General features: G+C 34.9%; 4 protein-coding genes across 4 annotated transcripts; 2 read left to right on the top strand and 2 right to left on the bottom strand.

The window, feature by feature from the left end:
• Nucleotides 1–363: 363 nt before the first annotated feature.
• Nucleotides 364–9305, bottom strand: LOC110717372 (guanine nucleotide-binding protein subunit gamma 2-like). Its single transcript, XM_021896046.1, has 5 exons — nucleotides 9138–9305; nucleotides 5543–5637; nucleotides 1562–1614; nucleotides 839–883; nucleotides 364–706 (listed from the first exon to the last, which is right to left on the bottom strand). The coding sequence occupies exons 2-5, from the start codon at nucleotides 5633–5635 to the stop codon at nucleotides 622–624; spliced, it is 276 nt and encodes a 91-aa protein (XP_021751738.1). The 5' UTR covers nucleotides 5636–5637; nucleotides 9138–9305; the 3' UTR covers nucleotides 364–621.
• Nucleotides 9306–12833: 3528 nt separating this feature from the next.
• On the top strand, nucleotides 12834–14967 carry LOC110718091 (1-Cys peroxiredoxin-like). Its single transcript, XM_021896891.1, has 4 exons — nucleotides 12834–12951; nucleotides 13391–13539; nucleotides 13713–13859; nucleotides 14406–14967. Exons 1-4 carry the CDS (start codon nucleotides 12834–12836, stop codon nucleotides 14649–14651), a joined length of 660 nt encoding a protein of 219 aa, XP_021752583.1. The 3' UTR covers nucleotides 14652–14967.
• Nucleotides 14968–16590: 1623 nt separating this feature from the next.
• LOC110718044 lies at nucleotides 16591–19873 on the top strand. Its single transcript, XM_021896846.1, has 2 exons — nucleotides 16591–18022; nucleotides 19354–19873. The coding sequence occupies exons 1-2, from the start codon at nucleotides 16792–16794 to the stop codon at nucleotides 19443–19445; spliced, it is 1323 nt and encodes a 440-aa protein (XP_021752538.1). The 5' UTR covers nucleotides 16591–16791; the 3' UTR covers nucleotides 19446–19873.
• A 227-nt stretch (nucleotides 19874–20100) lies between these two features.
• LOC110717868 (mediator of RNA polymerase II transcription subunit 15-like) lies at nucleotides 20101–21538 on the bottom strand. The gene is made up of 2 exons (XM_021896651.1): nucleotides 20863–21538; nucleotides 20101–20486 (listed from the first exon to the last, which is right to left on the bottom strand). The coding sequence occupies exons 1-2, from the start codon at nucleotides 21083–21085 to the stop codon at nucleotides 20266–20268; spliced, it is 444 nt and encodes a 147-aa protein (XP_021752343.1). The 5' UTR covers nucleotides 21086–21538; the 3' UTR covers nucleotides 20101–20265.
• Nucleotides 21539–22493: the final 955 nt, after the last annotated feature.

Below are 22493 nucleotides of genomic sequence, written 5' to 3'. Positions count from 1 at the left end.
GGGTGGCCGCAATAGGACACAAGCAACAATACAACGGAAAAGCAAGAAGAGCATCATCTGATCTCATAAAAAGTACTTATGTCGTTTCTTTATAGCTACAACACTTCCCTAAAATGGAAATGTCACAATAGTTACAATACACTATAAAAGGAAGATTTTATGGTGAAAAATTGTATAAGTACCTTTATATAAAGCTCATGGCCCACTCGATTATACTCCTAACAACCTTTTAACCCCATTTTAAGTGTATTATATCATGTGAGGTCCACTTTTTTTAAATAGCGTGATAAAGTGTGTTGCAACAATAAAAAAACGGAGGAAGTATTAATCAGGAACAAGGGGGACCGGGGTGAGAAGTGAAGAAACCTGTCAATTACCTTCAAAAATTTGGATTTATGAAATCGTCATGTTCTGTATGAGAGCCTTCCATGTCACACTTGATTATAAAATGGTAGACGAACGAATTTCATCTGTCTGTATTACAATGCACAAACTTTTGGATCACAGATTCACAGGTTAAGGAGAATTATATGTAGTCTGTACAGCAATGAGTATTTTCAAAGGGTTTTCTTTCAATATAATTGGCATAGATCTCATGCAAACACCTGATAGCAGCAAGCATCAGAATATCCAGCATCTGCAACCCCTTGAGTCTTGGGGTCCCTCAAACCAGCGATCCCACGATGGATTTACAGGTCCAATGGTTCTATTAGACATGAATAAGACGTAAATCAAAGGGAGAAAACATTTATACAGAGATAAGCTTTTCTTTGATATTAATGCAGGATTTTAAAAACAATCAAGAGATAGATATAGTGACCAATGTGAGGAGGCATACTCTGGGAGAAGAGGATCTGGTTTTGCTTCTACATTACCCATCAATCTGAAAGACAGAAAACAATTATGGGCAATGTCAAAAAAAAAAAAAAATTATCAAAGATAGGCCAATATCTAAATCTAGCAAGGTAAAATTTGAGCTTCCCATTATATTTTGAATGATTAGACCTATCAAAAGGGTCTGTTGATTCTGAATTCAGATCAAACAATGCTCGTTCAAGATCCAAAGTGTTTGATCTTGGGTTGATCCAACATATTGAGAAATTTGAGTTTTTTTTTTTTTTTCAATTTTGGATCATATATATAACGATATATACACAATATGTGTAGGAGATAGCAAGTGTTGATATATATTATTAATTGTTGTCAAATTCAACCCACAAATAACTATATCCAATTATAAAAAAATATATCAAGAACCAACTACTTGAATAATTAAAGGTATTGTTTGCAATAAAGTTCTCATTAATCATTAAATTACACCCTCCTTCTCTAAATGTTGTTCCTAACTTTTTTTTATGAGAAAATCACCCTCAAAATTTTGGGTTGGTAAGGAGATATCAGGTCTGTAGGGTTCTTGTCACAAAATTTTGTTCAAAGCACATTATTCTCAGGTCAAGTTGAATTTTGACAGGTCTATGAAGGATGCATAATTACCTTCTAAAAAGAAAATTTTATAATGTTGAAGTACTAGGCATCTCGCCTTTTGTTTTTGGTTACTTACTCTTTGCATGCAGATGTCGCATTCTCAGTCTTTTCTAGCTGCTCCAGTTCTTCCTGCTTACAAAGATCGCGAACTGAAATTGAGATTAATCATGGCATAAACCGTCATTCCATCACTCGTAATTCCACTATGTACCAAAACATAAAATGCAACACCAGAATCAAAAAAATATATATCAGGACGGAATCCTCTACCCAAACCCCAATAGAAAAAATGTATTATAGTCTACTTATTCAACACAATCAGATGTTAAGGCATGAAAGCAGAGAACTCCCAGCTTATAAGCAGTTTGCTGAGAAAATATGCAAATCTGAGCCAGAGAAAAGCTACAGCAAAGACGTCGCCTTTCTATATTAATTTATCCAGGCATGGGATGCAGAAATTGGGTAACTGTGTTGTATTTAACTACTTATTTACCAAGGGCATGATATTCATTTGTTTCCAACTATTCTGCATCCAAACACTTCAAAAACAAAGCTGATTATCTGAATATTGTCCACAGAGGCACAAAAGGCACCAGAAAAATAGAGAATAGTAGGGGGAATATAATATAAGAATTGGAATTGGTCAAGGATATGTAACTTGTAAAGCCAAGATAAGTTTTACAAATTCTCCATTCCAATTCTTTCCTAAAATAAACTTGCGACAGAGGTGTTGACCTTCAACTATTATGAGATGGTTGCAGAACACTCAGCCCATTATCCAGAAAAATCTAACATGTATTCGTCAGCATCCTTGCTGCCGAGAGTAACAACACCCAACCAATTCAATAAATTAGCCTACATGTTACTACCTTCGTCTCAAAATAGACTCCCTTTCCAATAAATTTGCTCCTTAGACATAATAACTATTCTTAAAAGTCATGCCAAAGCCAACGAACTTCTTCGAATAACTATTTTAAAAACCCATGAGAAAGCCAACAAAGAAATTCTTCTAATAACTATTCTTAAAACCCATGCCAAAGCCAGCAAAGAAGTTCTTCTAATAATCATTCTTAAGATCATACCTAAATGAAAAAAATCTTTTAGGAACAGAGGGGCTACCATTATGAAGCAGTATATATTTCTCTGATGAAGCTGGTTTATCTACAGGGACTGAATCATCTCCATTAACCACTCAAAAACTTGCAAATCTTTGCATATAAAACAAACGATGGTCAAAGTAGGATTTATGAATAGTGTCAAAATTCAAAGTGTAACCAATATATTGAAACGGAGAAAGTATGAAAAATCTAGTGTCCCTGACTTTGTGTGTCCTGTTGATGACCAATTCTTATATATGACACTGCTATAAACAACACAAACATGTAACACCCCATCCCATTACCTATTAAAGTTACTGTTGGGACTTGGGCCACACTAACTCACTACAAACCCCATATTTCTCTGTTGCAGGGCATCCCATTACCTATTAAAAAAAAAAATCCAACTGATGGAGTTATGGACCCAGATGAACACTACCCTTCCATTCCCTTCTAACACCCCCCCATTCCTTCTTTTCTGCTTGCACACTACGACTGGCTAACGGCACCTACTGGTGCAGCCTGCCTTGGCAGTAGACCCTGGTGACAATTGATGGTGTCCATAGGCCATTAGACCCCTCTGCCCTCTCATTCCCCTTTCCTGGTCCTCCCTTGACTTGTTCGTTGTCCAAAAATCTCCCAGATAATTCAGCAAGGGAATTCAAGGAGCAACCCAATTAAGAAAACATCTGAGAGGCACATATACCATAGAGAAAAAACAAAACATCATTCTCTTAGGAAGACTACCAAATAAATGCCAGCTTAATTTGGCCAATTCTTACAATCCACACAATCCTGGGAAATTTCATGCTATTTACTTGCCATAATGATTTCATCCTTTGTGCATCCCAAAAAAACAAATTGAACCTGTACATGTTCCATGCACCATGCATGTTCACAAACCAGCCCAAACCACAAACAATCTGTTCGTCATATAAGAAGATAGTCCTTTACACGAAAACACATGGCTATGAGATTTCTCACTATTAAGGAACAAAATACAAACATTGACCAGAGTGTTCATTACTTCGTTAGCAAGACCGGTGTTTAAGTAGTCTTACAAGAAAAATACCAGACTTTTCACCCTCAAGAAAAACCAACAGACTTGCAAGTGCACACAGATTATTCTCCTGAGGCTTACAATTAATAAGAGAATTCTACAAAGAACCCAACCTACTCTAGCCATGAAATTAGAAATCAGGAACCAGGTATTTACATCGAAGCAATGACAAAGACAAGGAAAAGACACAGAAGACAGTTACAGCAAGTCAGCAACACCAACACAGACTTTGCACTTGATAGAGATTTATATATTCCTCAGTCCTTAGACCTTACCATACAACAGAAAATTTAATGAAGATATATAAGATACATGTTTCCATGGAATGAAAAAGAGGCATTTGTACCAGGAAGGGTATCCCTAACTTTTTTTAAAGCCGATACTTTATGATATAAAGCCAAAGCGGATCATGTTCAAAAATAAATCACCATAAACTACCCATCAACCAAGAATTTTTTATCAAATACCAATGCAAATACCCACCCCGTCTCTTTAAGCTTACAAAATCAATTTCATACCACAAGATGATTCATCTTACCCTCCGCTTCCCTAGACCAGAGATACTTCCATGGCCTTCATGACTCTTCACAAAATGAAGAGGAATCCTATAACAACAGGTAATAGAGTTGGACCTTAGATAAAAAAAAAAACTTTATAACCATATTGATATTATACTTCATGATCTGAAGCCAGAGAGAGTCAGGTTCAAGAAGTAATCATCACAGCTTCACATCTACCAAGAAAACATTCACTAGATTCTAAAGGCCCAGCCCACCCAGCCAACCCCTCCTCTTTAGATCTACAAACCTTATTCTATCTCACAAGGTCGTCACTCTTATCCTCCCCCAACCCAGACAAAAGATATCCTATAATGACCTTTACAGACTTCGATCAGAACTAAGGGGAAGGTTAAAAAGAGAAAGGTGACATGGATAGGCATTCAATAGGAAAAAAGAATAAATAAATGGTTGTAATAATAATATAAAATTAAAAGACCCTTGGCTACCAACCAAACTTGGTCCAATCATTTTCACCACATGATCCTATAAAGAGGCCCACTTGAAATTCTTTTCCAAAGGAATACCAAAAAATGTAAGAGGAGAACAATATATCCCAATAACATTTTCACCACATGATCCTATAAAGAGAACCCCTTAAAAGCCTCAATAGTTCAAGAAAATATTCCAATAACATGTCAAAGTTTAAACCTTAGCTGAGGGGGGCAAAATGAACCACATTCCCGACGACAAAAAATAACAAAGTATATAAACCAAGGTCTTTACATGTACTTTACTTCTCCTTATGGGTTTGACTCACTTATTCCCCAACATGTCAATAGTTTAGCTTCACTAGTTCTAGTCCCTTCATAGATTTTATTTCCAAATTAGTTCTTGCACAATGCTCCTTCCATCCCATAGTATAGTGTCTATTTCATTTTGCATGGTCTTTAAGACTTACCATTGACCACCAAATTATGTATCAATGAAAATTATAAAAAGTTGATATTATAAAAGTTCACATTGAGATGAATCTAACAATAAATCACATGATTATATTTTTTAAATATATATTATTGAGAATCTTTGGTCAAAATTTTCAAAATTTGACCATGAAAATAGAAATGAGCTTTTATTATGAGATGGAAGGAGATACATAATGAAATTCCCCAACTATCCCAAATATTTTTAATAGTTTACAGGCATAATAACATACACGCATTAATAAAATATCACTTCAAGCCAATCCAAACATCATGCAAAATTCCTTAGAAAGTTGGAACTTGCATTATCAACTCATAAACAAGAAGAAAATCCACCGCGCAAACCCCCCCTCCCCAATAAGAATTGTATAATCACAAAACTAGAGAACAAGAAAAGCAGAACCATATTTACAAGCTTACCTCCACAAATCTAGTTTCCTGTTCAAGCCGCTTTAATTCAGCTATTATTCGATGCTTCCCTCTTGCATCAACTGACTGAGCCTGCTGACTCATATCTGCATTCAAACACCAAAACCACCAAATCAAAATGTACTGAAATTACACATGCTGAGTCAATGTAAAACTAGTAAGGGATATACTTCCTCCTCTTCATAGTTTTGCGCCATGGGGGGAGGCACAAGTTTTTAGGAAGTGGGTAGAAGGTGAAGGGAAGCTAATAATACCATGTGAAACACCTAAAAAACCCAAGTGGGTAAAAGAAATTGTAAGGCCTTGAAAAAGTATTAGTAAGGGTATATTAGGTACTTGTAATGTGAAAAGAGAGATTGAGTTTCTTTTAAAATAAAATGGTGCAATATTTGTAAAACTTTCCTGAAAGATAATTAGTGCAATATTTGGTGGAATGCAGGAACTATATATATTAGGGGGGGAGAGAGAGAGAGAGAGAAAGAGAGAGGCTTTATCAAATGAGTATTCTCAATTTTTATGAATATTGGAGGCAAATTTCAGTATGAGCAGTGCTATGGCAAGAAAAACTAGTTTTTCTTCACTCTTACAAAGCTTTGCTGTCTGTCCTTTTCTTCATTATACGTTCAGAGCAAGAACTATGCCCAAACAGGAAACTATATGCAATCTTCAATCTCTGCTACATCAGTTTTTCACCAGTTATAACAGACACAAACAGTCAGCTCACAGCTCACTAAACGTTTATTCAGATTATATACCAGTGTATAGAGTCACTTTCTGCTCCTCAAAAATTGTGCTAAGTTTGCGAAGGAAACTCAGTGTTATGCAGGGCTTTAGGTACTAACTTGCCTAACTTTGAAACTCGAAATATGCAATCTAGGAGCCTCCTAAGGTATGTTTTTCAACTCAAAGACTCAATCATCAGCTCAGTCAGCAGCCCTAGAATTAGCAAAGGATATATCATGTCAACAGATGTAGAACTTGGGTAGGAAGACTGCTTCTTAGGCCGACCATTACATAAGAATGGAGCAATAGTGAAGCCAAGCCATATGAAGGTAAGCAATAGAAAGCGGGCGCCATTGTGAAGGTTTCAATTTAGCCACTAGTGAGATATCTATTACCAAGTGACATGAAAGCTGATTAAACAGTTGTCAATAGAGAATTAAAAGAAAGTGCATTAATCGCCATAATTACTCCTTCCATTCCATGAAGTTCTTCTCAATTACAATTCATGTTGTAAAAGCTAAAATATGAGACCTTGTTGAATTCGCTTCATCGTGACTTTTACATGTTAAATGTAAATGTGAAGAACTTCGTGGAACAAAGGAGCATTATCAAAAGGAAAAGGTCAAGTTAAGCAATAAAGAAAAGTTAATGATGAAAACAATAAGTCATTTTCTTAGGAAAGCTAAATACGAAAATTGCAAGGAGAGAATTTTGAAAATGAAAGTGTATTGAAACAAATCCTTGGCCATCTATAAATATGGCACTTCATTTTCGATTTAAATAAAAATAAAATGTGCTTATTAACAAAAGTAAGATTGTCACATACACTAAAAATGGTTGTCCCTAATAGATTGTATCATACTTTATTTGGTAAACTTTCCCACTTGTAATCCTTTGCTCTCTCTCTCTCTCTCTCTCTCTCTCTCTCTCTCTCTCTCTCTCTCTTTCCTTATTTATAATTGTGCCCACCCATATGCACAAATTTGTATTGCTCCCGAAAAAAAGTAAAGTTAAGGGTTTGAGGCAATCTTTTAGGCACGGAGAGAGTCAAAATACAGTGTTCATTCTAATTTAAAGCTCTATAAATCTAATAGCCCTACTACATAGTCTAATTTCAAACCCTTGTACATCAGTAAATCATAAGACTTTAACTCAAACTCAGAATTAACAATATTAAACAATTTAGAAAACTACGAAATCAACTGCTTTCACACCGGGGGAACAACATCCAAAGCAAGGATCCCAAGGGTTATGTTCTTTATTTCTTGTTTAGCAGAAACTAATCGAGCTCTGTTTGATCTCCCAGAAGCGGAAGCTGAATTAGTTGCAGGCTATAATGTAGAGATTGCAGAATTCTATAATATGATTTCTATATGCTGTTCTCACTCCTACAGCCAATAAAATATTATCACTTATTATTTTCCAAGTCAACAGCCTCCATTTTCAGTAAACCGTATTATATTCAACCCCAAATAGATAAAACCAGTAACTACCACTAACAGCTAATCACCAATATATGCATTTCTTTCCAAACGTCAGTCAAGTGTGAATAACCAGTATAAAGTGCACACGCAAAATCCAAATTCACATACGACAAAAACACTTATAGATTTCCAAACTATTTCTTTATGAACCAATCATATATACTCAGTAGATTACATAAGTTAAGCAAATTAGCTTTGCGTCAATGACAGCTGATCTCTTCAATCCAGCCATCAGATCCAATATGGTTGCCAAATATATAGTACATCTATACGCACAACCCTGCTTACTAGCAAATCCATCTACCATGTGACCAAGCAGACCACTCAAAGTGTCCATTAAAAAGAGGACAGTCCATATCGTTCCAAATCAATTATCAATCAATTTCAGTTTTTAAATAAAAATTTCTTATTACGACAACAATAATCCATTGCCTTTCTAGAGCAAGTTCAAAAAACCCATCCAATGCACAATACAGTCATTCATGCCATCAATCCAAATATTATGAATATCCACAATCATACTTAGATAAACAATAATAACCTAAGGACTACAAATCCAACCAAGAAATCGTATATACACCTAAATAAAATCCCATTAAAAACTGCTGAAGTCCTTCTGAAGGGCACCTATCCATGCCCAACAATTTAAGTGGTCCATTAGGGATGCTAAACCTTCACGCTAAACTTGGATAGGAGTAGACTCAACTCGAGTAATAGTTTTTAGCAGATCTAAGCTCAACTAGCCTCAAAAACCACGCTCATATCAGACTCCAATAACCTCAAAAATTCTAGACTCGGCTCGTGGGCAGCGTGATTCTCCAATAATGCAACACATTAGCAACCAAATTTGTACCAATTATCGATTTAGGCTTGAAAAATCACATATATCGCTTACAAACACCAACGTAAATTGCGAAATAGCAAATTCTAGCAACAAAATCCTGCAACTCGTAATCCTCCTAGAAAGGTATGTTTCAAACATGAGTGAAAGTTCCCAAAAATCAACAAGAGTCGATCACATCCTTCCATAAACAGTACGAGCATCACCCCCAACCCTGTGAATTAGGTGAAAATAGGAAACTCCGAATTCGGAACAATGTTTTTGATGAAAAAAAAGCAAATGAACAATCCCAGTGAATTAAATTGGGTCCATAAATCTAAAAAAAATGAAAATTCTCTCTCAATTCGAAAATCCAGAATTAGAATCGATGCACTCGTTATAATCAATCATTAATTCAGTAATTAAAGCTAAAAATTCAATGATCCGAGTTTGAAGAACCCTAAATTGACTATACTAACAATCAGATAATGACAATGTGAAATTAAACCCAAATTTAGAAATTGATATTCGATGAATAAGAATTGAAAAAGTTTCTTACCTCATAAGCTGGTTCAATGGAAGAGAGAAAGCTGAGAAGCGGCTTCAATGGAGAATTCTGAGTCCGCTTCAATGGAGGAGAGAGAAAGGTATAACGTAAAGGTGAAAAACTTTAAATGGAAAGAAGTTACATACTCTGTCAACGGTCAGGTTTAACAAAACATAGGAGGAAGATTAATGACACGCTTATAAATATTCCTCCCTCCCTTTTTTTTTATTTGCATCACTTGGTAATGTGGGAAGTTTTAAGATATTAATATAGCATTATGAAAAAGAGAGAATGTGAGAGAGAGTAAATATTATAGTAAAAGTTAGGTGAGACCATAAAAGAGAAAGAATGTGAGGGAGAGTAAATATTTTTATTATATAAGTGAGGATCACGAAGGAGAGAGAAATGATAAAAAATAATTTAAGTGGGGTTTAAAGTAAGAGAGAGAAATGCTAAAATATAGTATAAAATTACCAAATGTGAAAGTGATGCATTTAAAAAAAACACCCATAAAAGGAAAGTGATACATTTAAAAAAAACGGAGGGAATATAATGTTAACGGTCAGATCTTAGATCAACGATCAGCATTCTTTTTCATTTATTACTCCATATATCGTTTTTATTTGCGACAAATGAAATTTTTATGTCTTACTCCCTCCGTTTTTTTAAGTGTTCCATACCCGACACATAATTGTAGGTAAAAAAAATAAAATAGTACTTGCATATAAGTGAGTATGATTAGAAATAAAATATTTTAAAAAGTAAGAGAGAGAAATATGAATGTGGACAACTAGGAATAATGTGAGAGAGAGAAAATATTATAAAATAATAGCGGGATTAAAAGGAAGAGAGAGAAATACAGAGTAATATATAATATGAGTGGGGTTTTTCACTTTTGGTAATGGGACACTTAAAAAAATGGTCGTTTATGGGAAGTGGGGCACTTAAAAAAAACGGAGTGAATACATAAAATAACCCTTTATCGCAAAGAAAAAGAAACAGAGGTAGTAAGTTTATTCTCATGGCTTCTTTTAAAAAAAAAGTTTATTCTCATGGCTAACCTTTGGAGGAACGATTTCCCACAATATTATTACAACAAAAATAAATTCCCATTACACATTGGTTTTAAAACAAATTCCCTAAATACTGTCCACATATGATCGGTGTTGGCCTTTAATTTTTTTCTTTTTGTTCAGCTTAAAACTGTTAATGGTAATAGCGGTTGTAGTTTAAAAATCGCTATTACCATTAGCAATTTTAGAAAAGAGATCGCCTCTAACTAATAACAAGTCTCTTTGCGTCCTTGGTTAATTCACATGTCTTAGTCTAAAGCAAGAAAAGAGAGTGCGGGTAATTACACTGACAAGCTCAAAGAGACTGCAGTTCAATAAAAACAGGTCTCTTTGACTTTATTTAAAAAAATTGCAAAACCACTAATATTGTTAGCAGTTTTAAGCTGAACCGATCCTACATGGACGGTACTTTGGGAATTTATTTTTAAAATGAACCATAATGGGAATTTATTTTTATTTCAACAATATTGAGAGAAATCGTTCATCTTTGGAGTTTGAAATCAGATTGAAAACTACGGAGTATAATGTAGTATACAACTCACATAAATTAGCCTTTATTGCAAATAAAACGAAATAGAGGTAATAAGTTTATTCTCATGGCTAATCTTTAGAGTTTGGAATCAAGATTGAAATTACGGAGTAATGTAGTATTCTAGTACATAAGTCTATATAGGAAATTTGGAATCCAAAATTAAATTAATTAATGTACCCGTAGTATACAGTATACTCCTTGTAGACTTGTAGAATACACACGGTAATCTAATTTATTAGTCGATTTAAGCAATTTGAAATCAAGAATGAAATCAGTGTAGTATCTTTAACCATTAATATTTTTTCATCTATATATGACTCGATCATACAAATTGGTTCTTGTGAAGCGATTTTCTAAGTGTTAGTGCGCGCCCAATCAAGAGGCATTGCTTAGTGTCATCGGGCGGAGTCGTGGAGCCCTTGACCAACCTACTTAGGTTGATTATTATGCTTCTTTTTGGCTACTCTAGAAATAGGGTTTGGTTTATTTGATGTAATCACACTTTTATATATTATTTCGTAGTTCCATACACTAGTTTACTTTTTAGCACTTTTACTTAGCAGATTTCTCTCAAGCATTCGATTAGCACTTTGGATTTAAGTTTACATCAATAAAAATTTTAGAGGCAGTATTTATTATTTTGTGTTCATCGTTCTTCTTCATTATTTTTCAAGTTTAGTCATTATTATTAGTTATCATGATTTCCTTAGTTTTTATTGTTCTGTTTGTTTTAATTATGTGTGAATAATTACATACCAGGGTTATGGGGATTTGTAACTGTTTGGATGGTATTAAAATCTTGTTAAATTGAATTTGAATTGGTTTATGCTATCATCCTATTATTTGCTATTATTGATTGATTAATTGACCAAAGGCCACGTTTGATCAATTATGCTTGTGAACACCTAGTTAAGCGTCAAGCTAAGAGGTAGAAACATCATGTTAAAATTGCAATAATAGGTGATCAAATCTAATAAATTGCAAGATTCTGCTAGAGGGAGAACTCATTGACCTAGATAGTATACGACCAAATTCATGTTTATATGATACTTAAGTTTAGTTCCTTATATTTGTTCACCGTGAACCTATGTCCCATGATTTTGTAGTTTGTTCAACTCTTAAACCAATGCTTACCCATTCTCTGATTTGCGAATTCGACCCAACTTCCTTATTTGTATTTAGCTAGTGGACTTTAGCTAGGTTATCTTTGATTAGGTGATACAATTGTAACCTATCATTATCTGTCAATAACTTAATTAAGTCATTATAAAGACTCCTCGTCATCTTTTTTTTGTTTTCCCCATTAAAGTGAACGAAGAAAAGCTCTCGACAACTCCATCCATATGGACTAGCAGTGGTGGATCTATCTAGGGGGTACATAGAGGTTATTTAAAAATCTGATTTCTTAAAATTATCCATATAATCATCATACTTTTTCCTACGTTTAATCAATTATCTTTACAATCAAAGAGACTTGTTGTCACACAGAATTGGTCTTTTAGATAATTTTTTTCACACAAATATTCAATTACTCATTTTATAAACCTCGTTGCCGGTGGACGGGTATTTACGTCGTACATGTAATGATCAGACTAATACAATAGTGAATTGAATTAATAACTTAAATTTTAGTTGGCCAAAAAAAAATAATTTTTCACATATTACTTTTTATTTTTTATGAAACTTAATTTCGTACCCCTAAATAATTTCTGAACCTGTCATTGTAGACTAAATTCTCATTAACGGAATCACGTAAATCCTTTTCTCTTTTATTTCTTTTGTATTTATATTACTAACTCATCTTACGTTCATCCATATGCATTAGCGCATCTATAAACTAGTGTGATGATTATCATCTTCGGTCGGATAGAAAAAGTTATTTTCGGAATGAAAAAAAAAAAAATCGACACTCAAGACCATGCAAAAGAGCCACCACACGTCCTTATCCGCCACGTTCTCTACATGCACCTTGCAATTAATTAGCTTATACCACGTTATATGAATTTCTCCTCTACATATATACATACACCAAACTCATAGTTTGATCTACTACAACTTAAATTCAATAATTTTTTGAGTAAAACAAAATTTAAGAGGGAAAAAATGCCAGGGATAACAATAGGAGATGCGGTGCCAAATCTTGAAGTGGAGACTACCACTGGCAAATTCAAGCTTCATGACTATTTTGCTGATAGCTGGACCATTCTCTTCTCTCATCCAGGTTTTATTTCTTTGTTTTTTTGCTGAGTTGAATTTGTTACTACTAGTAGTTGTGGACTTGATCAAAAGTAGGATGCATGGGGCCGGGCAAGACGAGCACCCTAGCCCGGCCATCTAGCTCTATGCCAGGTATACTCGAGAGTATAATAGATCATGATGGTATCACTATCAGATAATTTAGTTGAATTAAAGAAGTGCGTGCATAGATTAGTGATCACATAATAAATTAAATTAATTAAGAAACTTTATTATGACTTGAAAGAGAGGATCATGGTTAGTGATTACAGAAGATAAAACCTTGGGTTACGTAGCCAACCCTATCTTTGGGATATGATTAAGGCCTTGATTGTTGTTGTTGCTCTTGTGTTTTTCAATTTGAGTCATTGTTATTTCTAAATAAACTAATTATGTATGTATTTATACTTGTGTATTTAAACTAGGTGACTTTACACCGGTTTGTACCACGGAACTAGGAATGATGGCAGCTTATGCTGATAAGTTCTCAAAGAGAGGGGCCAAGCTTTTGGGCTTATCTTGTGATGATATTGCCTCTCACAAAGAGTGGATCAAGGACGTTGAAGCCTATTCTGTATGATTTTTTTTATTCTCGTATCGTCTACACGTGTTTTTCGTCTAAATTTAGTTGTCACGTTCAGTTTAAACTACACTATTAACTTATTTTTAAATTTAATTAAATTTAGAGGGAGGGAATACGTTTTTCCATTGATTATTTATCAATAAAAATGTTTTGTGATTAATTAGGGAGGACATAAGGTGACGTACCCAATAATAGCAGATCCAAAGAGGGAGATAATAAAGCAGCTGAATATGGTGGATCCTGATGAGAAAAGCTCCAATGGACAGCAACTTCCTTCTCGTGCTTTACACATTGTTGGTCCTGATAAGTTGGTAATTTTTTTTATTTTTACTTCTTAGATACGGAGTAATATGGATGACTGGAAATGTGCCTTTGAATTTACATTATTATAAGCTATACAACATGTAACAGTTATTGAGAATGACAGACGAATCCAGGATTTTAAACTAGGGGTGTCAAGAGACCACAGACATCATAAAAGTACTCATGAATGACGCTAAACTGTACTCGTACCATTTTTTAAGTAGCTAGGCATCTTAAGGCATGGTAACAATATATGCTCTGTACAAGTATTTTATTTCTGTATAGTTCAGCTTAGGGGAATAGAAAAAAGCTAATTAAGCATTGCGTCAATGAACTAAAAAAAAAAAGGAGATTGGTGTTACAAATCTTACGATAAGTAACGATAAGCAAGTATAAACTTGAAAGTAAGTATATGTCAACTAGCTTAGTTGCTTGAAAACCTAATAACTAGTACCTACTATGTGAAATGTTTTTTAGTCGTACTATGTTTAGTCCCCTTTATCCTATACTTCATATGTAACAATTGAATTTATTTGTATTCAAAATGAGTGTAGGTGAAGCTAAGTTTCCTATACCCAGCAACAACAGGGAGGAACATGGACGAGGTGGTGAGGGTGTTGGACTCGTTGCAGAAGGCAACGGAGCACAAGGTTGCCACCCCTGTTAACTGGAAACCCGGCGAGAAGGTCGTGATCTCTGCAAGTGTCAACAATGATCAAGCCAAGGAGATGTTTCCTCAAGGGTTTGAGACCACTGATCTTCCTTCCAAGAAGGGCTACCTTCGCTTCACTAAAGTCTAGCCGTACAACTTTGGCAAGAATATATAAGCCACAAAATATAAGCCACAACATCCTAGCATATATGCATGGAAGTATGATGAATTTCGGTCTATATGAATAATGTGTTCGTTGTAAGTTACTTTTGACGAGCATGGTATGGTGCTATATATATGAAGTTTTTTATGTTTTTATAGACGGTAAAAAAATGTATGTTAATGTCAACCAAATTACGAAGGATCGATCGTTGTAAGTTGTTGTATGGTATGTACTTAAGAGGCCAAAGTTGTCCTCCTTACCTTTTGTGCTATATATAATTAATTGTATACGACTATACAAATACTACTTTGTTAATTTGCTATGCTTTTTTCTTTGGAATTATATCTGATTAGCACGTATAACAAAATTATCAATTTTGATAGTATAAACTTAAATTATTGGCTGTAAAATTTCAAAATCATAGTTAAAGTTGATTAATTTTGCACTACGAGTAAAAAACAAGCTTAAGCACGCATTTTCAAATCATTAGAACATTTAAGGTTTGGGTGTGAATGGAACACATTAATTGCCAAAAAAAAAAAAGTCAAAAAGGGGGGAGAAATTGCGGAGTTGCGTCCCTACCTTTACGAAGATAGCGTTGTCTTTTTATCTTCTGTTTATTGCAGGGTTTAGATTGAAAATAGGCCACCTTCTTGGCTTCTAGTGTGGCAAGATAATTTCCAGCTTGTATTTGGTTATATCACTTATATGTTCAGATGCAAATTCAGTTTGAGTATGGTTCAATGGTTGATTGGGTATGCATTTGCTTGCAAGATATGGGTCATTCCTAAAAGTGATAGTTTGGTTGCACTTAAAAAGTTATTTCGTAATTTTTTTTTTATAAGTCCAATTTCTATGTGTTTTCTTGATAATGATATTGTTTTGTTGAGCATTAGAAGTTGCAATTCTTATGGCAAATTGACTCATCTATAGAGGCAACTTCTCTATTTCATTTTATAGGAAATAAATCTTCCTTATAAATTCCACTTATATGCTTATGTCAACCAAATAACCTCTCTAACTAGATTTTACTTCTTAGAAAATTAGACTTCATATGTTGTCAATAATCCATCAACTCCTAAAACATTATGAGAATATCATCGCCACTGAATGTAAATGATGTGATAAGTGTTGTTTGTTTGAATGTAAATTGTTATTTTTTTAGAAATATAAATAAAGTTGTAAAGAGTATTTTAAAACTAATAAAAGATTGAAGTGTATATATTATACTTCCTCCGTTTCACTAATATTGTAACAATTATTATTTTTGAAAGTTTCATAAATATTGCAACATTATCATATATGTACATGCTTTCTCTCTATCTCTCTCCTCATCACATGGGTCTCTTATTTTTATCTATCTCTATCCCTCTCCTAATCTTAAATTTCATGCCTTATCCTTTTGTTGCAATATTAGGGGAATGGAAGAAGTATTCTAAATTGGAAGAGAAAAAAAAAATATTACTTGTACTTTTTACAATATCAATTGATTCCCCCCATGGCCATGGCCCATTCACCAAAGTGGGTTTAGGACGAAAAGAATACTCCATCAAAGAAACTTTCACAAAGCTCAACGCAACACATATTCATATTATTGCCCGCTGTACTCCAATACCACGACAACCTATACACAAATTCAACACTAATCTATGTATTTTTCACCTTTTCACCTCTCTTTTACTGCTCTAGCTTAATCATACTAATCCCCTTGTATAGGGTATATATTCGTATGTAATTTGTTACATTTTAGTCGTTCACACTTGTTAATGTAATAATCTATTAATATGCTTAAATTATAATGTACGTGTAAAATTGAAAAAAATTAATTGTATTTGAAAAATCTAAAACGAGACAGGTAACAAAATCTTACATAACGTATAAATTGTGAAAAATAGTTTAATTAAATGTTTATAAGCAGTGCCAAATTCCAAATGCAATCATTATTATATCAAAACCAGGTTTGTACATGGTAAGAGCAACTAAGTATACCAGCAATAAATATTATATTTCTACATTTGAAATAGTGAAATATCCTTCAAAATTCAAAATCTGGTACTAAAAACAAACCTTTTTGAGTGGTGATACAATTTTTCACACTTTTTAACATTACACTCCCAAACAAGCAATGCATCATCCTCTCCACCCTACATCTTCCCTTTTCCTCCTCCTCTTCCTCCACCTCCTGACCCCATCATCCTCGGAATGCCGGTCGCAATGCGGCACGATCCCGATACACTACCCCTTGAGCATCGACGACGGGTGCGGTGCGCCACAGTTCCGCAACATGTTCACATGCAACACCTCGTCCACTTCCCTCTTCTTCGTCACACCAAATGGCAACTACAAAGTTGAGTCCGTAGACTACAAGTCACAAACTCTTACGGTTTACGACCCGGATATGTCTACATGTACCGTACTACAACCTCATCATGACGTCCGTCTTACTGATATTCAGTATGCTATTATCCCTCCTTCACCCGATACCGTGTTTGCTTTACTGAACTGCTCCATTGATTCTCCAATTCTTCATCGGTTTAGCTCTCTTTGTTTCGAGTTTGCTGGTCATAAGTGTCAGGAGTTGTACTCTTCTTGTAATTCGTTTCGTATTTTTACTACTGCTGGGTTGGTTAACCCTGGTGCAAGTAATAATACCGGTCCTGCAGGGTACTTTTATGGTGGTGCTGGGAATAATAATAATAATACTGGCTTTGGTGGCAGTGGCGGCGGCTACGGTGGTGGTGGTGGTAATATGGGACCAGGAGCGGGAGTGGGTGTGGGAACTGGGGTTGGGGCGGGGCCGGGGGTGGGGAAAACTGAGATGGAGGGAGAACCAGGGGCACCGGTTGGGGAAGGTGGGATGGGGGCGGGACCGGAAGTAGGGACGGGAGCAACAATAATTGGAGGAGGCGGGATGGGAGCCGGACCGGGGGCACCCATTGGGGGAGCTGGGATGGGGGCGGGACCGGGGACACCAATAGGGGGAGGTGGGATGGGGACGGGGACAGGGGCGGGAGCACCAATTGGGGGAGGAGGGATGGGGGTAGGGACAGGGACGGGGGCACCAGCGGGGGGAAATGGGGTGCCCCCGCCCCCATGTTGTTTTACAGGGTATAGTACCCTAAAGGTGATGAGTATGGATATACTAGACTGTACGCATTTTACAAGTTTTTATGACGTGGATAAATTAAAGGGAGCGTCGCCTATGGATTGGTCATATGGGTTGAAATTTAGTTACAGTGTGCCGGATATGGGGTGTGAAAGGTGTACAAAATCTGGAGGGAACTGTGGGTTTGATGTTGAAACTGAAGCCTTGCTCTGCCTTTGCCCTGATTCTAACAACTCTACTAGACAATGTGGTATGTTTATATTATTGCTTATTCTTCTGTCCTAATTTATCTCATTACTACTAGTATATTGTTTTCTTGGCCTTTCCACAATCAATCTTTTAATTTTTGACTAATCGCAATTGAAATTGTGAATTTAAATACAATGGTTGCTACTTGCTACTGTTGCTAGTGAACTTTGTCCTACACAGATAGCGTGCCGGATTTTGATGATTAGTGACCTCACTTTAAGAGAGAAAGGGGTTGCCAATAAATTGTCTTGTTCAGAACTTCAGATCTGGATGTTTGTGCTTTTACCAATTCCTCATTCACTTGTCCTAACCCTAAATTGAATTAAACTTATTAAAATTACGAAATATAGACTCAATCTATGTAACACCTCTATTTTGCATTCAGATATACCTAAAGATAAGTGTATTTTAAGGACAAATATTTTGCTAATCTAGAAATTTCAAATAAGCAAATAAGCAAAAAGTTACTTTTGAATATGTCTAACTTTAATTTAGCTATACTCGAGTATATCTAAGATTTTTTTTATAATCCATGAGCCTTTATCTAATATTTGTAAATTCTGCCTTCTAAAAAAACAAAATGTACATGTTCCCTCTTACATTTTGATGTCAAACTTTTGAGAATCTACTACTTTATTGCAGTGGTGATTTATAGTATATGTGAAACCAACCTATTAGCTATATTCATTAATCAAAACATATTTTTCTTAACCAAAACCTTGGTTTATTTTGGAAATTAGAAAACCTCAAAAATGGACAATTTCTTGGCGAAATGATTATCTAAGTATATTATTGTGCTAAATAAGAGATATGTTAAGGTTAGATTTCTGTATAAACATAACTCACTGATATAAAACAGTAAATATTAGGCAATACTTGATCCAGTACGAGTAAAGTATTAAGAATTTTACTATCTTACGTCCTTGAGGTTGTAAGATCAATTCCACTAGGCCTTTGCCTACCAACAAGGGTCAAGAAAGATAAGTTAATTTCAGGAAAATTCATACTCTAATTCAATTCGCAACTAAAATAGTTAAAGGAAAATCCGATGAAGGGAATATTAATGAAACAATGAAATATAGAAAGGGTCTAGATACATTGTGATTATTTGTTAATTAATTGATTTAAATTCGGATGGCGGGAATATTAAAAAGTAATGACATATTGAAAGGGTTGCCAGCGGGTTGTGGTAAACATAATGAAGAGGCCAACATCTAATGCACTTACTAATGCAATTTCACTAATATAATCAAAATAAAAGTGCTAGGTAACATGCACATTTATTCTTAATATGAGTAATAATTTTGCTTTCTTGTTGGCTGGCCGGTGCAGGTAACGATACGGGTGCTGCTGGTAGTAGTTGGGCGCCATCAATCATACTTCAGGCGATAATTATGTGCTTGGGAGTCCTACTCCTCTGCTGATGCCCTGTATCAAATACGGAGTATGCAACAACTCATTATGCACCTATGCTGTTCACGGTAACAGTTTGGATCACTAGGTGGGATTCGGATTGGGTCGAGTTGGGTTCAAGCTGTGCCCGTGCAAAGCAAATTCTTGATCGCGTCACTTTTGGGCAAGGTTAGGTATAAGTTGGGTTGATTCAGTTTTGACAACTCTTTGTAAATGCTGGGCATAAGAAAGTTCCTATGTAACGTAAGCAATTTTGTTCTTAGTAAAATATAACTACTGTGTACTTCTCTAAACATAAATTTGTTAGTATTTCGGGGTGTTTCAAGACAGTCATTGCTTCTTTTATAGTTAGGAAAGAAACTAAGCTAGATTTGTCACCAATGTAAACCAGACTAATTCATAATTTCGGATGATAGTAGTATGTAACTTTTACATTTTTCTTGAATTGAGTACTAATTCATGCTTTAGTAATTGTTACATTTTTCTTGAAACGAGTTCTAATACATGTTTACTTAAAACGAAATGAAGGGAAGAATCTAAGAACGTTTAGGGTAATGTTAAATACTGTATTTGATATTACTACTAGTCACTAAATACTCCACAATTCATTGCGACTTGATGACCTTGATGGCCAAAAGTCACAAATTTTGAGTACATTTTTTTCGATTTGTATTGAATCTGTTTTATTTGCAGATCAGTGTATAATAACACCTTTCTCATGATCTAAATTATAATGGATGAAATATAAAATTAGTATATTATGTACAATTTTATCATGCATCTAATTTAACACTACTTGATGTCCATAGTTTACATGTCATAATTGTCGCCTTAGTAGATGAATGGTAAGGTCTCAGACATGATATCCACGGGCCATCTCTCTGCCTCTTGGTCGAATGGCTGTGCTTGTGATGCTGCAGTTTGCTGGACTTCTGAATCAGGTGATAATGCTGGCTCAGCCAGTGGCACGTTTCGTCTATTGATTCCGTCAATCAGCACCAGCATTCTTCTGTACTGTCTTACTGTTGTTCCTTCTTCATCACTAGGCTTATCTGAAAAAAAATTCTCAGACAATTTAGCACATCATATAAACGTTAAAACATACCAACAAGACATATTAGCAAAATGGAGTTTTTGGTTTAGTTTTGGGCTCAAAACGTGCATATATTAATAGCAACAACCAAACAATAGAGTTATGCGCATCCATTGTTAGCAATATAGAGTTTTGGGCTCAAAACACGCATATTTTTCACAGCGGCAACCTATGTATAGAGTTTTGGGCTCAAAACATGCATTGTTAGCAATATAAAGAGTATGCATAGCTCTATAAATTAGACTATGCATACTCTTTATATGTGTGTACTATAACTTAATTCAACTGAACCACATACATACTAACAAATTTTAAAGGCCAGGGTTACTCCTTACCTTCTATTGATGGCGCGGTAGCCTGATTCTGAGCTTGAGCTTGAGCCTGAGCCTGAGCCGGAGCTTGAGCTTGAGCCTGAGCCTGAGCCTGAGCTTGAGCTTGAGCCTGAGCCTGAGCCTGGGCCTCGTCAGCAGCAACAAAGGACCATTGAACTAGAGTAGGGGTGACAATGGTGATGAAAGCCCAAACCAAGAATATGAGTACATATGCACCCTTCTTCATTTTGTTAGAAACAAGAGGAAAATTGTATGATTTTAGTTGAGAAACCTACGCAAAGGTTTGTAAGTAATAAGGGAAGTATAATTAGTTGGTAAAAAGAGAGAAGAAAAGAAGGTATCCTTAATGAATTAGCTGGCCATGTCTAAGGAGTATGTTGGTTAGAAAAATCAAGACTCCCTTGCATGATAAGGCAATAATTTTCATTTGTCATCACTAAAGTATTTTCATTTAACAATTAATGTAGCAATCAATTATGTGGTCGTAGCAGCATAGCTCATACTCCGTAGGACTTTAATTATATACTGCTAGAAAGGAATCAAGTAAAGGTTTCATGATAGAGCTCTCACCTTCCAACCGTAAGTTCAGGTTCAATTTCACCGGCACAAATTTATAGTCGATGAATTATTTCCTTATGGAAAATCTCATAAATATGTGTCGGTCTATTTGAGTTAAGTTTCCCTGAATCCTGTTGGCAATTGTGAGTTGAGAGTTTGAGATTTCCTACCTTTCAAAATAAAGGTTAGTATAAAGAACCCTCCATCCCCAAAATACCCTTTTACTCTTTTTTTAAGTTATCAATATTATTCTTTACATTCTTATTTATTTTGACTATATTATTAGTCTTCTGTGTAAGTAAGGTTTCGCTCTCTAATCTACTTTTTGTGTCACATTCACTTCAATTAAAAAACAATCTCTTAACTCTCATCACATCCACTAAAACAACAATTAACAATCAAATACTCCGATTCGTATTAACTTATTTTCTAAAACTATGCGACATGATAAGTATCAAAAATAGTAATTATACTATACTCTACGAGACGAAAAGAGATAGACTCTAATCACTTTACATAGAAGCATAGGACCATACATAGGACCATATGATACCCAACGTCCCAACGATTACATAAATGTGATATTTTAAAGGTTGGAGTTGGTGTGACATTTTTAGTGGGGATTGTCCGACCTTTTTTCTTGTATTACATACACATCATTATCGTTACAGCCAAGATTCATCAATATAATGTTCCATCATTCATGATTACGTGATTATTATTGGTAATTTGGTATTACGCTATTACTCTATAAGATTAGGATAAAGTGAAAACTTAACGACAATATTGTTTATAATTAACACAAATATTAATTGGATTCAATATACAAGCATATGTTTTTACTTCACATCATCTATTTATTTTTTAATTTGCATTATGCTCCTATATTAATAAAATAAGAAAAGTTCTTGTGCCAACCTTATTTTAGCTACTTTGGTTAAGATTCTTGCGATGCCTTAATTAATAAAGCTGTTGACTTTTGTTTTTAACATGATTGTTGTATGGTGTTAGAATTTATAAATAAACGATTGTACAGGAGAAATTTTAATTTACACGGTCTAAGATTACTCAATCTC

This window comes from Chenopodium quinoa, unplaced genomic scaffold, assembly GCF_001683475.1.
Source record: "Chenopodium quinoa cultivar QQ74 unplaced genomic scaffold, ASM168347v1, whole genome shotgun sequence".
Classification (NCBI taxonomy): domain Eukaryota; kingdom Viridiplantae; phylum Streptophyta; class Magnoliopsida; order Caryophyllales; family Amaranthaceae; genus Chenopodium; species Chenopodium quinoa.
The sequence above is the reverse complement of the archived record's forward strand: the minus strand, read 5'-3'. Positions and strand labels throughout refer to the sequence as shown.

Excerpts from the sequence above, each read along its gene's own strand:
- LOC110717372 (XM_021896046.1), bottom strand. The coding sequence starts at position 5,635 with ATGAGTCAGCAGGCTCAGTCAGTTGATGCAAGAGGGAAGCATCGAATA. Across the intron at positions 1,615-5,542 it reads AGGAAACTAGATTTGTGGAG|GAAGAACTGGAGCAGCTAGA; the intron begins GTAAGCTTGTAA and ends CTTTGTAAGCAG. Across the intron at positions 707-838 it reads CCAGATCCTCTTCTCCCAGA|AACCATTGGACCTGTAAATC; the intron begins GTATGCCTCCTC and ends CATGTCTAATAG.
- LOC110718091 (XM_021896891.1), top strand. The coding sequence starts at position 12,834 with ATGCCAGGGATAACAATAGGAGATGCGGTGCCAAATCTTGAAGTGGAG. Across the intron at positions 13,540-13,712 it reads AGGACGTTGAAGCCTATTCT|GGAGGACATAAGGTGACGTA; the intron begins GTATGATTTTTT and ends GTGATTAATTAG. Across the intron at positions 13,860-14,405 it reads TTGTTGGTCCTGATAAGTTG|GTGAAGCTAAGTTTCCTATA; the intron begins GTAATTTTTTTT and ends AAATGAGTGTAG.
- LOC110718044 (XM_021896846.1), top strand. The coding sequence starts at position 16,792 with ATGCATCATCCTCTCCACCCTACATCTTCCCTTTTCCTCCTCCTCTTC. Across the intron at positions 18,023-19,353 it reads CAACTCTACTAGACAATGTG|GTAACGATACGGGTGCTGCT; the intron begins GTATGTTTATAT and ends TGGCCGGTGCAG.
- LOC110717868 (XM_021896651.1), bottom strand. The coding sequence starts at position 21,085 with ATGAAGAAGGGTGCATATGTACTCATATTCTTGGTTTGGGCTTTCATC. Across the intron at positions 20,487-20,862 it reads TACCGCGCCATCAATAGAAG|ATAAGCCTAGTGATGAAGAA; the intron begins GTAAGGAGTAAC and ends ATTTTTTTTCAG.